This window comes from Podarcis gaigeae (genome assembly GCF_964106915.1).
Source record: "Podarcis gaigeae genome assembly, chromosome: 10".
NCBI lineage: Eukaryota > Metazoa > Chordata > Lepidosauria > Squamata > Lacertidae > Podarcis > Podarcis gaigeae.
This window is the reverse complement of record NC_139686.1, coordinates 17,001,220-17,016,630: the sequence shown is the minus strand read 5'-3', so window position 1 is coordinate 17,016,630 and position 15,411 is coordinate 17,001,220. Positions and strand designations below refer to the sequence as shown.

The window sequence follows — 15,411 nt, the reverse complement described above, 5'->3', positions numbered from 1 at the left end:
TTCATTCCCCCATATAAAATGCATTTTTCTATGTTAATTTCACCAATATATGCATTTTAATGTACGCTTTACCCTGGCACATACATTTTTGTACGCATTACTTGGCTTGAAAACTACATTGCAAAATTCAGAGAAGTGTAACTTTTGAAAGAGGGCTGTGTTTCGTTTTGTGTATTGCTCCTGAAAATGCAGATTCATGGTAGATTCATCTTTACGAGAACGAAATGGATGAAATTTCCCCCTCACTCCTAACTACTGTCCATCAGGTGCATGAAATGGCATTTTGAGTTGCAGGCACCAAATCTACCTAGTTGTGGGGTGGTTTGTAAACATGAAGGTCAGCAAGAAATAAAACGTAGAAAGGGACAGGCCTTGATAATGGCCTTATTAACAGGGACTATTCACTGTGGCAAACCCAGACACGGGTTCTTGTTCCCCAATCTACTGTGGCAACACCTTTGGGGAATATTCCATTTCTGAATTTCCTGAATGCATCCCCTTCGCCTCTGCGACTCTATGAAACGAAACTTTTGTCAAGCTACCTAACAGGAGGGCTGGGGAAATGCTATGTTCCATATCGTCTGAAGCAGTCAGGTGGCCAAACTGGTGAGGACATTTTTAAACCTCTCAGTGTTTGGCACACTGGGTCTCTCCTAGCCCTATTAGGAGATGCAGGAAAATTCAGCCTTTGATCTTCTGCATGCAAATCATGCGGTCTCCCACTAAACCACAGCTTTAGCACATTAAATGAAAAACAGACCTGAGGTTTGACAGAAACCCGCTGAGACCAGGAAACAATAGTAGCTGAGCTCCCACTATTGACATAGGCAGAAGTGAAGAAATGAAACTTAAAGGCTGTGGGGAAGGTCTGATCACTGCTGATTGAGGCAGCTGTCACTCACACAACCCAGCGGTGTGTGTGTGTGTGTGATCGAGTCCCAACAATTGAAGGCCGGTGGATTAGGGGGCAGAGATCATATAACTGTTCTCAGTGTCAAGTCCCATTTTGTGAAAGAATGAATCAGTTGCCATAACTTGGCTTACGATGAATCTTCTGAAATACATTTTGGATGCAGTGTGGCATGATAATGGGGGGGGGGGGGGAGTCCAAGTTATGCTGGTGAGATTTACCATACAGTGGTACCTCGGGTTAAGTACTTAATTCGTTCCGGAGGTCCGTACTTAACCTGAAACTGTTCTTAACCTGAAGCACCACTTCAGCTAATGGGGCCTCCTGCTGCTGCCGCACCGCCGGAGCACGATTTCTGTTCTCATCCTGAAGCAAAGTTCTTAACCTGAAGCACTATTTCTGGGTTAGCGGAGTATGTAATCCGAGGTACCACTGTACTTTTCTCCTTCCTCAGGAGGAAGTTGCACTGATCTCAGTCAGGGCTTATTCCCTAGAAAGCATACACAGGACTGGTCATATTTAGGAATGACAGTTCAATCCTATACTCAGAAGTAAGCCCATTGACTTCAATGGCACAGCCAGGTAAGGTATAATGGATGTCAGCCTCATTGAATTCAGTGGGCACTTCCCTCTGTGTAACATATAGGATCAGGCTCAGGGCCGGATTTAGGTTTGATGAGGCCCTAAGATACTGAAGGTATCTTTATATTTTAGGGAGGGCCCATTACTTACATCGTAGGAGCCTACACAACACAAAACACTGTTGCTGTATGTAGGTTTTATTTTAGTTTTATTTTTTGGAAATCTACATCCAGTTTTTTCTTTAATTTTTTTTGCGGCCCCCAAGAGAGTGGGGCCCTAAGCTATGGCTTGTTTAGCTTATATGTAAATCTGGCAGTGATCAAGCTCAAACAACACAGGTGCCCGCCAGCAACATTATTTGAGATCACCATGATTAAAAATCATCCCTGGAGGGCATCTAGATAAAAGGCAGTCTGCAGTGGCATAGCATTAAACTAAAAACAAATATCTGCTCACCCCTCCATGCGGGCATTAAAAAAACAACGACGTACCGGACCCTGCTTAGCTACCTGCATCCCTCTAATAATTGAAAATGCAGAAGCGCGCCTAACATGTGATCCAGTGCCGGATTTACGTATAAGCTAAACAAGCTATAGCTTAGGGTCCCACTCTCTTGGGGCCCCCCAAAAAAATTAAAGGAAAAAAAACCTGGTTGTGCATTTCCAAAATATAAGACAAATAAAATAAAACTAGCCTGCTCGCCTGCTCCCTAAAATATCTCTGGTTTGCTCCTATGAGGTCCATAAATTACCATATAGCATATATTCAACACACACAAAAAACAGCGACGATTTGTTGTTGACAAAGGGCAGCTGGACATATAAAGGGCCCCATTACCTTCATCAAACCTAAGCCCGGCTCTGGTGCGGTCCCTTTTCTGCTGGAAGCGGGTGGGGGCGGAGCTGCTCCGGAGCCGCGCTTAAGTTTCACTTTCCAAGCTGTTCTCTCAAAAGGGGAAATCAAAACTCATCTCGGCGGCTCCGCTCTGCCCTCTAGCCGAGGCGCGCCGCGCTCAGAAGGGAAGCTTGGCAAGCGAGGCGCGGATGGTCTCGTTTCCACGCTCGTGGAAAGCGAAGTGAAGTGGGGCAGCGAGGAGATCCGGGCGGCTGGCGGTCGAGGCGCAGTAAGTCCCCATTCTTCTCGTGCCCGAAACGTTGCATACCCCGTTTGCTTGCTTGTTTTTTTTAAATATTTCAGCTCTTCGGAGAGAGTCGGTGCTCCACTTGCTTTGGGAAAATCGCGCTGTTTGCACGACACTCTTAGTCTCAGAGTCGTGGGTTCGAGTTCTGCACTGCAGCGGGGTGGACTAGATGACCCAATTTAGTGATTCAGTTCTTAACTTCATTCTACCGGGATGGCTCTTTGCGATCAGGAACGCCTCCCCAGACTTATCAGCAGGTTGACAAAAACTACTTGTTCAGAAACAAAATAATAGGAAATAGAAAGGAGCCCCAGAGGGTTCATTGGGTTTACTCCAAAATTAAAGAGTGCAGAGCGACATGGATAAGGGATCATATTCTACCTCCATTTTTAACTCAGAAACTGGCGTACTCTTATAGCAGAGAAAATTTGGTTTGCCCTATTTAAAAGTGCAGCGAGAGTCTCTTGCTGAAGTCCGGGTTCACCTAGTGTCCTCCAGATGTCTCTGACTTCAGTTCTCTCCAGCCCCAGCCATCACCAGGCAAAAATTTTGACCCTGGTCTGAATGCTTATGTTGCCCCTACAATGCCACCACTTTAGACTGTGGTGCTTATAACTTCACTTCTGAACCACACCATTAACATTTATTTTCTTCCTGATAAGTTAGATCAAAACCCCCAAATTTGCCAGCCAGCCCTGTGATGAGGGGGAAAGAGAAAGAAATACTCTGAGCATGTGCAGGTTTTCATTTTAAACACACGTACATCATAGCACCATCGTGAGCTTCAGGAATAAAATGGCATTTGCTGCTGCTGCTGCCCTGGTGCTAAACACATTTGCATGGGAGTAAACACTTGGTGTAGGAAAGGGTAATATATGTTTAAAGTGAAAAAGAATAAAATATACCTGCCTGGCCAACTGCTCCAGGTATATGACATTAAAGAGAATAAAAATAAGAAATGATGATACACGGTGACCAGCAAGCCCTTCTCCCCCTCCTGGAAAAATAGCAGCAGCAGCAACAAGAGACTACATGAGATAAAATGAGGTGCTTGTTTGGGGGTTAAGTGATTTGCATCTTGTCTATTTGTGTTGCATTATAGTACGTTTGATGGGTCAGAGAGCTGGACGTCCAAAGCCAAAAAGGACATTCAAGCTGGAGGAATATCAGACGATGACAGCCGAGGCAGATGAAGAGAGCTCTACAGAGGAAGCTTTGGAGACATGCAGCCAGAAGCTCCCAGAGATTTGTGGGATGGCAGACGCAAGAAATGGTACTTTTAATATTTTTCTTACATTTTCATTTCTCAGGGGTGGGGAACCTTAGGCCTGGGGACTGACTGTGGCCCTCTGGGATTCTCTGTCTGGCCCTTGGCACACACACCTCGGTCCCCACCCTCTCCCAAGCTACGCAGCTGTCCCCAGGCCACACCCCTCACCAACCCTGCTTCAGACCCTCCTCATATGTTTTTGCCTGGATGAAATGTGTTCTTGAACTCTGATAAGACTTCTTGCTTGTCTGAGTGGAAGGTGAAGAGCAGGATGTGAGTGTGTGTAGAAATTACCCTAGAGCGCAACAGTACTTTTATCTTGCTTGTCTTTGGCGATCACTCGTAGCCAAGTAAGATTGTCTTCCATGAACACGGTCTCAACAGTGAGTCCATAAGTGACTGTGGAGGCCAATTCTAGATCCACACATCCTTCCACAGTGGGGACATAGGTTTCCGGGAGGGAGTTGATAATGGTAAGGGTTTGCCAAGCATGCCTTCCTCTTAGCACCTTTCCCCCTTTCGTCCTGAGTTCAAGCGTTTTCAAAGCCCACGGCACCTTTGGTAAAGGCTCTTCTCAAACTGGAGCACTCACAGGCCAGTTGTCTGTGTTTATACTACATTTTTTAAGATTTCCCTTGAGTCTTTAAACCTCTTTTGTTGTCCACCAGCATTATTCTCACCTCAAATGACCAGTTTTGGCTTGTGCATTGTTTTGAAAACAGTGAACCTTTAACGATGAACTTAATCAAATTTATCCCCCCACCCAAAGTTTCATGTAATTTAGCTTTAGATTCTATGCCTATTTACACTGAAGCAAGTCCACCCCCCCCCGCATGAAATCTAATCCAAAGAAAGTGCCCATAGGATTGCAACCTTAAGTCAAAAGTGTGTCATTCTCCCTGCCCTTAACCAAAGCTGCTTGTCTGGGTGTTGTCTCTTATTTCCAGGAGCTGTTGGCCTGTACAATATTGGACTAAACTGCTGCCTCAACTCCTTGCTTCAGGTCTTGTTCACGAACAGACAGTTCACTATGATACTCCGGAGGTGAGTGAGGATTTCCCCACCATCCGGTGCAGTGCTTTGGATCAAAATCTCTTTCTCTAGAGGGCAGTGGGGTGGGGGAAATGCTTAATTCGGGTTGGCATATTTCACAGAGTAAAAATCTGGACAGAAAAGGTTGTTGAGCTTTTTTTGGCGATGACCGCAACCAGAGTGTGCACAAAACAACAACAACAACAATAAGTAAAATAAATAAATAAATTGAAGATTAAAAACCAAACCTCCCCAAACTTGGACAATTGCTATAACTTGTAAAAATGGACATAGGCCTCCCAAAAGAGGACATGTCTGGGATTTCCTGGACTTATGGCAACCCTAGCTTAATTTAAAAATGGAGCATTTTTTTCCACCCTCCAAGAGCAGTGGTTTGGATTCAAATCACTGTACTTTTTTTTTTTTAAAGCAAGTGATTTTAAAATCAACATTTGTAGACTCCTACTTAGGATTAGCTGAACCCAGGTACAGACAACTTGTACACAGGTACTAGATAGCATTTCTGTGCACTGCTCTGGTTTGCCAGAAGCGGCTTAGTCATGCTGGCCACATGACCCGGAAGCTGTATGCCTGCTCCTTTGGCCAGTAGAGCTAGATGAGCGCCGCAACCCCAGAGTCGTCCGTGACTGGACCTAATGGTTAGGGATCCCTTTACCTTTACCTTTACTAGATAGCATGTGAAGGCCCCTTAGACCATAAGAAGAGCCCTGCGGGATAAGACCCATCTAGTCTGCTTTCCTGTTCTCACACTGACCAGTTGAATACCTATGGGAATCCCGCAGGCAGAACCTGAGTGCAAAAGCCCTCTCTGCACTTTTGATTTGCAGTAACTGGCTTTCAGAGGCATATCACCTGTAACACTTGAGGGAGAACAAGCCATCACGGGTAGTAGTTACTGACTGACTTACCCTTCATGAATTTTTCTTATCTGCTTTTAAATCCATGTAGGTTGCCATAGCTATATCTTGCAGATGCAAATTCCATCATTTATGGAGTGTGGAAAGCCAACCCTGGCATTTAAACCTTTGCTAGGTTCCTGCTTAAACTTCCATTTAACGAATGCATTTGCAAGTCATTATATGTGTGATTACACATAGTTCTTGAAAAACAACAACCCTTTTCTGTTGTGACTAAGATGGCAGCCTTAAAGCACGAGGCCCCGTGCTTTCTGACTGTGAAGTGCGGTGATAGCTTCCCTTCTTTCTGTTGCCAGGATCAAAGTGCCGTTTGAAGCTGCGGAGCAGAAAGCAAGCGTCCCTTATCAAATGCTCTTGCTTCTGGAGCAGATGCAACGGAGCAAGAGAAGATCTGTGCATCCCTTGGATCTTGTCCGCTGCCTCTCAATGCACAATGTGAAATGTAAGGGGCAAGTGGAGCCTTTCTGTTCCCCTAGGGAGGTGTCATTTGGAGGGTGGGGGTTGCTTATAGTTAAGCCCTCCCCCTACAGAACACGTGCAGAGGTGTTTTGATAAACGTCTTCGGAAACGGTAGTCAGGCTGTGTTTGTGGATTGATGGGGCAAGAATGGAAGGTTGGCTGCTAAAAATATAGAGAGAGCATTGGAATCTGGAGGAAAGGGGCAAAAATAGAGGAATTTGGGAAAGGCATAAACAAGCTGTTGTGCTAAATTTTGCTTGCGCCTCTTCCTTTTGTCTAGTGCTTGTTCTGTATGATGCTTCTCAACTCTTCTTGATCCTCTGGAACCTAATTAAGGACCAAATCACAAACGTGAATCTGGTAAGAGTCCGGATTTTGCAAAGGAAAACATGTTATTTCCATGTTGTATGCAGACACAATGAGTTACCTGCAGAGGCCCTTAAAGTATAGCCAAGAATACTTTTGTCCCTTGTTGAAAAATCAGAACTTATGATGCAGGCTTATGTTCGGAGCCCTGCCAGACAGTTCTGTATAACTCTGCAAATAAATCAGTTAAGGTAGCAGAAATGGGATCTGCTCCCCTGGATCTCCACCCACCATGGCTACTATTTAAGAAAACATGCAATTGAAATCACACTATTATTCTAACTTGCAATATGGCTCTGGGTTGTGCCCTTTTAATTTGCAGAGTTCCCATCACACATAAAATACAAAACCCAGAAGCATGTAACAAAGACTTTGATAGCATAAACTTAAAAATACTGAGTACACAACTCTCTCCAGGATCCTTTAATCTGATTCACCTTCCCCAGCCCTGCTCTCCATTTAAAGTACACTGTGATCTCCTATTCTGTTCATTAACTTTATAAACAGCTTTTTTCATTCAAAAGTGGTGTATTTAATTAAAAAATAAAATTAATCCAACCATTCTTTTTTTTGGGGGGGGGACACCCACAGCCTAGTAATAAAACAATAGTAAACATAGACAAGAAAGAAGGATAGCCACCATCTTGGATGACTTTAAAAGAAGATTAGACAAATGTCTGCGTTAGATCTGCTGAATAGAGGATTCTGTAGTGAGGCAGATAATTGGGCTTGGTGATGGCTTTATGCTTGTTTTTACTCTAATGGGCACCAGTTTGAGGCCTGTCAGTGGAATCACGCAAAGAGCAGTGCTTGTTGACAACACAGAGCACATTATTTATTCGCTTCTGGTTTTCTCCTCCCCTCTCTTTAAGGTTGAAAGCCTGGCTCTCCTGCACACCATCCAGCTGCAGCAGAACCTAGTGTGTCAAAAGTGCTCAGCCGAAATGAAGAAGGATAGCAACTTGCTGATGTTCCCACTCCCAATGTTTGATTCTGATTCTCACCCAGTCAGGACATTGGTATGTGAAGAGGGTCTCCATCTCATTGTGCTTCATCCCATTTAAGCAAATGGGTCAGAACTGGGTTTCTAGTGTGGTGCTCTCTCCTGTCCTGTAGAGGGTGTGCTCACACTGAAAGCTTAATATCAACACAGTGTTTCTGCTGCGGAAGGGCCCCAGAAATGGAAAGTGGGGCAGAGGAGGCTAAACAAAGAAACAAAACTCCAGAAAGAAAGGTGGGCCAAAGCAGTGGGCAATAGGGCAAAGTAAGAGGCAATGATGATGATATAATATTAAATTTACATACCACTCTTCACCTGAAGATCTCAGGGCAGACAGATGTGGGAGAACTTGGCAAATATGGCCTGGTATATGGGTGATGGTGGGTACTTACCTTGTCTGAAGGTAGACTCTGAGACACAATAATCCAGTGTAGTAGCATATCTGAAATCAGGCCAGAGCCAAAACGGAAGGATTAGCAGAAAACCCCATGGATGCTGCTCCAGACTCCTTGGAAGCAAGTGTAACAACTTTTTAAAAACCTATGGCTCCCACTGGGTTGAAGACCTGTGTATTTCCCAGAAATACACACAACGTGCAATTGGTACCAATTGTATGACTTGTAGCCCTCCAGATTCTTCTGGATTCTCACTCGCATCAGTGCCAGCCAGCATGAATTCCTCTGGGCACGTGGGACTAATCTCTGCTCTTTACCTCATTCAATCCTTCTAGGGAGATTCACTGCGTTGTTTCTTTGCGCCGGAACAGCTGGTGGATGAAAATGCATGCCACTGCGAACAGTGTGGCTTGGAAACACCACATCTACGGGTAATGTTGCCTTTGAACGTTAATTCAATCCTTGGAGCTTCATGTTGTTTCCATGTTGGATGAGGATATTTGTTCATAGAAGAATCATGGGGTCTCGCTTTTGGCCATTATTGGCAGGGCATTTTCTTTGAATTCAGAAGTTCCCAGATTCAATCTCTGGCATCTCTAGGTAGGGCTGAAATTCTGGAGAGCTGTGGCCTGTCAGGGTAGATGAGACTCAGCTAGATGGAGCTATAGCCTGGCAAGGTAGCTTCATGTGTTTCCAAGGTATTTACACCCCAATTCACAAGGCGGTTCCCACCCTGTATGAAGTGGTTGAGATGACTGTGGCGTTCTCACAGGGTCTCCAGACGTTTGACGGTCTATTGATCCCTGTGCCACCACTGCAATCACTTCCCCACTGCCACCAACCCGTTTCTCTCGGGTACACACTGAGTCCAGACAGTTGTTAACATTAAACCAAATAACCAAGTTTATTTTATAAGCATTAACAAGTTTATGGTTTCAGATAATTTTTCTTGTCAGTTTCTTAATCTTAGTTTCTTTACTGACCTATACCTTCCTAATACCTTCTAACTGATTATCCCAACTGTCTATCTGACTCCTCTTAACAGATTCTCTCACTGTCTCGCATCAAACTAGCCCAACCCACAGACTTATCCTCCGTCTCCCTTCTCTAACTCCAGACTTACTTCTTAACAACTCTAACTCTTCCTCCCCTTGGGTTCCTATTGGTTAATCATTTTACACTTAGTTAAGCTTTTCCTTATGACCCAGTATGATGTCACACACCTAGGAGGGCAAACGGCACAGTGACTAGTGGCAATTTGCTAAACGCAGCATTGGGATCTAGGTTTTCAGAAGGGTGAAAAGGGCGTGATTTCCCTGGATCAGTAGTCCCTTGCAAGAATGCTTTGCAACTATTTTATGCTGACCTCTGTATTCCAGTCTTTGTCTTTCATTGTTGGTGTGCATCGATTTTGCAGGGCATGAGAGTTACGCGTCTGCCACAGACATTGATGCTGCACCTAAAGCGTTTCTGCTGCACAGAAGGCAGCCAGACCCGGAAAATCAGCCATTCCTTAGCCTTCCCACAGAGCCTAAATTTCAGTGAGATCCTGACGCCAGAACAGTACAACCAGGATGCGCAGGAGGTGGGACACGTACCTGCATCATCATTCGCTTCGGACTTAGAAGGCATAATGAAATGGCCCAGAGCGGATGTGGAAAACTTCTGGTTCTTCCAACATTGATGAACTGCAATTCCCATCAGGAAGCATGGTCAATGGCCTGGGATGAGGGGGCTTATAGTTCAGCAATGTCTGGAGGACCACAGGTTCCCAACCTATAGGCTAAAGCAAGAAGGTGCCTCAATATTATGAAGCAGGAATTAACAGGTCCCAGAAAGGGATGTCATTTCAACTTCAAGGTCGCTATACTGTTTGTTCTGCAACAGTATTTGAGGAAGACATTGTTGTCTCCTATCCCCACCCCACAGCAGAAATTCCCCTCTTTAAGAGGTATGCTCAAGGAAGACATAAGGATGAAGCGCTTTGGTCGGTGGGGAGTCAGAGAAGCACGATGGTCTATTCTCTAAAAAAAGCGGGGAGAATAGGTAGTGCTTTTTCTGGGGGTACTCAAGGCTCCGCAGTACTGGCACCTCCCCCCCCATGTTAAAAGTGTGGCACTTACTGTAACAACTTCATATTGAGTACCACCACCTTTTTTCTATTAAAAAAGCACTGGGAATAGGGAATTAGAAGTGCTATGCAATGTAAACAATGGAAAACGGAAAACATTTCTTTAAATTTGAAATGGAGAATAAGCCTGCCGAAAATGTTGTTTTGGGTATATTGGACCCCAAAACATGTATTTTTTTGATTTACATTTCCTCCATGGAGCTCAATGTGGCATTCATGGTTTTCCCCCTCCCCATTTTATCCTCAAAACAATCCATGAGGTAGGGTCGGCTAAGAGACAGTGACCAGTCCAAGGTCACCCAATGAGCTTCATGTCTGAGTAGGATCTTGAACCCTGGTCTCCAGGTCCTAGTCCAACACTAATCATGGCACTACACTGGATCTCTATCTCAGGAAGGCACTGTCTGATACAGATAGATACTGGAGGTGTAATGCTGTAAAGGCCTTATTGAGGCATATGACGTGGTCCTGTCCAGTGATAGTAATTCCCTGTTTTGTGTCTCTCCTGTCTTCCATTGAAAATATCTCTCTATGACTCTTTCCAGGATGATGGGTTGTATGATCTGTTTGCGGTTGTTGCACACTCGGGATCAGCTAACTTTGGTCATTACTCTGCATACATTTGGAGTCTCACGGAAAGCAGGTGGTATTGCTTCAACGACTCAAGCGTCTGTCAGGTGAGGAAGGCAGCCTGTATGTGGAGTTGTGCCTGCTTCCCTTCCCTTCCCCCGCTCCCGGCAAAATCAGGGTCTAAGATCCAACCACAATGTGTGTCAGCGCATTGAAAAAGGTTGCAAGCCATGCTGGACGATGGTCCAAATCCAGCCCTAATTGTGCACAAACAAGGAATGGGCATTTGAATGGATGTCAGAATGCACTTCCCATTCAAAGCCATGAAGCACTACAGATAGACACCTCTGATTTATGCTAGTGGTTCTTGATCCAGCTAGGGCCATTTGTGAATAACGGTGCAATCCTATACATGTCTACTCAGAAGAAGGTCCCATTGAGTTATGGGACTGGAGTCTTGGGCAATTTATAGATTTTATATATAAAATCATGGGTTAATTTTGGCTTGTCTGAAGCAGCCCTAATTAAAAGATAACCAAGTCCAGTAGCAGCAAAAATTACATAGAATCATAGATTTGTGGAGTTGGAAGGGATCCCGAGGGTTATCTAGTCTAACCCCCTGCAATACAGGAATATCAGCCAAAGCATCCATGGCAGATGGCCACCTAACATCTTTGGGTAATATTCAGAACAAGATGTGTGTAAAAGGTCTTAAACCTCTGCATAGTGGTCTGTGAAAAGATCTTTCCTTTAAAAGTGAATTACACATCTGCTTAAAAAGTTAAACCAAGATTTTTTCAATTTTAAAAAATACACGCAGAGTCATCTATCAGCTGTGTAACAACTTATAATAATTCTCTTCATCTATAAGAAAAAAAGTTTTAATATTAGGTCTACATTTTATGTGCTTTCGCAATGGATGTGACTGGGGCTTTGAATCTGTCTCATGCTCTTGCTCCTTGTACTGTGTATTCTGCAGGTATCCTGGGATGATGTCAAATGTACCTATGGAAAAGCATATCTCCGCTGGTAAGGCGGGCCGACTGTTTTTTCTCTTAATCCTACTGGAAGAACTGGGGGGGGGGGAGGTGCTGGAGGAGGCAGTGAAATGAGTATAGCTGGCTGTTTGGAAAACAAAATAAAAAAAAATTATTGCATTTTGTTTTGGTTTCAAGATGAGCTTTTTCCACCCTAGGCATTTATTGTTGGGAAGAAATTGGATCAATGGTCCAAGTAGGTATAGGGCATCTTCTTAATCCTATGTACTCTGTTGGATAGAGATTTGAGGACTAACTTCAGGTTGACCACTGTGCTGTTTGGTTTTGACTTGCTTATTTTCTCCTTCCTGTAGGGGTGAAACAGCCTATCTCCTGGTTTACCTGAAAAGGAATTGTGGGAAGCTCTGATCTGATTGACTCAGGGCAACCACAGGGAGGTTGCAATTTTTTTGGTCCAGATTCTCCAAATACCAGATGACTGACTGTCCATCACATTTGTGCAGGAGAGTACAAGCGATATGTGAACTCAAAGCACCAGGAAGGGAGACCTTTTGGAAAGAAGGCTCAGAAACACACACTTTTATCTGCAATCTGTCTTTGGAAGTTACACAGTGCCTCGCTTTCAGACCCTCTGCAGCCGGCTAGTACAGGAGACAGGGCCAGTGGTTTAAGTGTCTTGAGACTTGTATTTTCACGAGGATACTGAGAATTGTTCTAAGAGAGCTTATACTCCCCTGCCGCCACACAGTGGTCAACACACTTTTCATAAAACTAGTTCCCAGGATTTTCTGCACAGTTGAGCCAGTTTATATGCAGCATAGAATTACCCTTCATCTCCCCATCCCAACCTCTCTGTTCTACCTCAGCCGTGACACTTCTTAGCTGCCCCTTTATAAAGCAGAACCTGCAGGGGGGTAGAGACGATGGCAGATCCTCGCATATCACATGCAATGGGCTTCTGGACCCAAGAAGTACAGAGGTTGGGATCTGCTGGGCATATCAAAACCAGCTGCAATATTCAGTCTCCTTTGCTCACACACTAACATGGAAGCATTTACTTATAGTAGGTCGTGCAATTTTATTTCAGCCATCTCTGTGTTAGATGTTTCTGGGTATGGGTGTCACTAGTAGATGGTACAACTCATTTAGAAAACGACTCAAGCATTTGTCCTACACAGGGTTCAGGCACTCTTAAGCACATTTGATTTCAGTGACTACAAAACAGGCAATTTAGCATGAGACCACACAGTGTGGTTCTGTCCAGCACAGAAACATCTGTTTGGATAATCTTGTTTTCCTAGTATAGATAGGAGTTGCATAGAATCTCTGTTAGCATCTTATGCCTTATTCTAGAAGCTAACTGACATTATTATTTAGTACATATTTTATATAAGCTGCTTGCATGAAAATAAAGCAGTTTATTGTGAAGCAGCCCCGCTGTTGGCAGATTACCTCATTTAACATTAAATTAAATTGACAACTTCGAGAAATGTGCATTTCTTGCTATGCCACAGGAGTATTTGCTTTTATTTATTGAGTTTTTCTGTGTTTTGCCTTGCCTTGTAAAGCAGCCTAAATAAAATAAAAATATCAATGGGCTGCAATAACAACTTGAGACTAAGACTAATTTTTCCAGGCTATCGGCTAAACTATTTTATATTTATGCTCCCTGTATTATATTTATGCTCACTGGCAATACTTATTAAACCAACATGTGTGCAGTGCTAAATAGGTGCCTATGAAAACAACGTCGACAACAAAAATCCTCTTATTTCTCCTCCACTTCTGCAGATGAAATCAAAGAATCATTCACACTGGGCTAGAGTAGTTTTCATTTGTGCTGAAATGTATTTTTGATACTGTGAGCAGAGTGGAACTATGGTGGCTTCTTAGAATGGGAGAGGGGTGGGAGGGGGGTGAGTTGTCATTCATCATCTGGTGGCTGATAGTTTGGGTGCTCAGCAAATCTGAAACAAAACCAAAGAGTCAACCCTCAGAGGCATTGTAATAATAATAATAATACCTTTATTGTCATTGTACATCCTGTGTACAATGAAATTAAACAAGCCTCCCCCCCCCAAACATTCAATCTCTTACCGAACAACGCACCACCTCACAAGTCAATTGCGCTATATTATTTTCCGTTCAACAGGCTAACAGCCCACGGATAGAAGCTATTTTTTAGCCTGTTGGTACGGCTGATTATCCCATATCTCCTGCCCGAGGGTAGAAGATTAAAGAGGTGATGGCTGGGGTGTGAGTCATCCCTGAGAATTTTTCTCACTCTCCTAAGGCAACAATCCCTTGCGATGTCATCTAGTGGACTCAAGGGACAGCCCATGAGATGTGCTGTAGTCACCACCCTCTGTAGAGACCAGGGCAGCATACCACACTGTAATACAATATGAAAGGACACTTTCTATTGTGGACCGGTAAAAGGAGTTCATCGATTGTTGTTTAACATTATTCTTTTGCAAGACCCTGAGGAAATGGAGTCTCTGTTGGGCCTTTCTGACCACCTGAGTTATGTTGATTTTCCAGGTGAGGTCCTCACTAAGGTGAACTCCCAGGAATTTAAAGGAGGAGACTCCCCCCCCCCCGATACACAACGGAGCAGGTTCCCCTCTCTTCCTCCGGAAGTCCAACACCATCTCCTTTGTCTTACTAATATTTAAGTGCAAGTTATTCTCTAAGCATATTGATGAGTTGCCAGCCACTGTCTCATAAGACCATTTCACACAGTACATAGTAACCACCCCAAGTTTGCCACTGAGTGCCCACTCAGCAGGGAGGCTGAAAGTTGATCCTGCATTCCCAGTTTATGCACATGCAGAGAAAATCAAATGAGATGATCTCTCTAAATATGGGTTGCTAGCCCACTACCAGTTCCACTCCTTCCTAGAGGCTTCTAAATACTGCGGGGAACATCCTGGAATTCTCTCAATGGTACTATAATTGGCTTTACTTGGGGCAGTTTCGAGGGCAGTTGTAAAACAATGCATAGGGCGAGCTAGTTTAATTTCCCACAAAAGGAAATTATGCATTGGCTGAAGGGAGCATACATAAGAATTTATTTTTTTTTGTATGGGATCCATTGGTTGTCAGTTTGTTTCTGGGCAAAAAAATGAATTCAGAGTAATGGCACATACCTTTAAATCCCTTTACAAATATACTCAGAAACAGAGTAGCAACTAAAATATGTCAGATCTTTTCTTCCTTTTGCTCTCGCAGTATGAATTCTTGCATGAACCACTTTTATGTATCCATATGCATACTATTTAAATATGACTTACATTTCCGCTTTTGAAAAGCTCATGTTTTTGTGAAGGCCATCAATGGATTTCATATCCTCCTCAGACAGCTGGAAAGTAAATGCCTGTCAGGGGGAGAAAATAAAATGCTGAGGTGCTTTTTTACCTCATGTCTTCTTTTTGCACCTCAGAGCTGTGCACCTTTTTCCAGCAACAAAGATACCAAAGCGAACTTTGCTACCACTTTCCAAAGTTGAATTCCTTCATTCAACAGCTTCAGTCCAGATGTCCTCCCACTGAGGGAATTTTATATGCATAGTAATGTCGGTTTGCAATAGAACAGGAGTGGGGAAACTGTGGCCCCCCAG

At 43.9% G+C, this 15,411-nt stretch overlaps 3 protein-coding genes across 4 annotated transcripts in view; 2 read left to right on the top strand and 1 right to left on the bottom strand.

Annotated features, from left to right (window-relative positions):
* The window catches only part of LOC310826186 (tigger transposable element-derived protein 1-like), a 1,677,490-nt gene that overhangs the window by 1,128,371 nt on the left and 533,708 nt on the right, over nucleotides 1-15,411 (top strand). The window lies entirely within an intron of this gene.
* Nucleotides 2,431-13,402, top strand: USP18 (ubiquitin specific peptidase 18). Of its 2 annotated transcripts, none has more exons than XM_083700793.1 (11): nucleotides 2,431-2,615; nucleotides 3,736-3,906; nucleotides 4,907-4,947; nucleotides 6,170-6,315; nucleotides 6,613-6,692; nucleotides 7,571-7,717; nucleotides 8,429-8,524; nucleotides 9,511-9,678; nucleotides 10,770-10,901; nucleotides 11,774-11,823; nucleotides 12,146-13,402. In XM_083700793.1, exons 2-11 carry the CDS (start codon nucleotides 3,823-3,825, stop codon nucleotides 12,198-12,200), a joined length of 999 nt encoding a protein of 332 aa, XP_083556919.1. In that variant the 5' UTR covers nucleotides 2,431-2,615; nucleotides 3,736-3,822; the 3' UTR covers nucleotides 12,201-13,402. The 2 variants fall into 2 exon arrangements, with proteins under 2 accessions (XP_083556919.1, XP_083556918.1); XM_083700792.1 differs by having other exon boundaries at nucleotides 2,433-2,615; nucleotides 4,851-4,947.
* LOC310826145 (aldo-keto reductase family 1 member C3-like) overlaps nucleotides 12,898-15,411 on the bottom strand; it is a 33,559-nt gene continuing 31,045 nt past the window's right edge. Inside the window, exons 10-11 of the mRNA XM_083700821.1 lie at nucleotides 15,086-15,168; nucleotides 12,898-13,759 (exon numbers count right to left, since the gene is read on the bottom strand). Of these exons, the coding sequence (XP_083556947.1) occupies nucleotides 13,717-13,759; nucleotides 15,086-15,168 (126 nt within the window). The 3' untranslated portion in view covers nucleotides 12,898-13,716. The remainder of the gene's footprint in view (nucleotides 13,760-15,085; nucleotides 15,169-15,411) is intronic.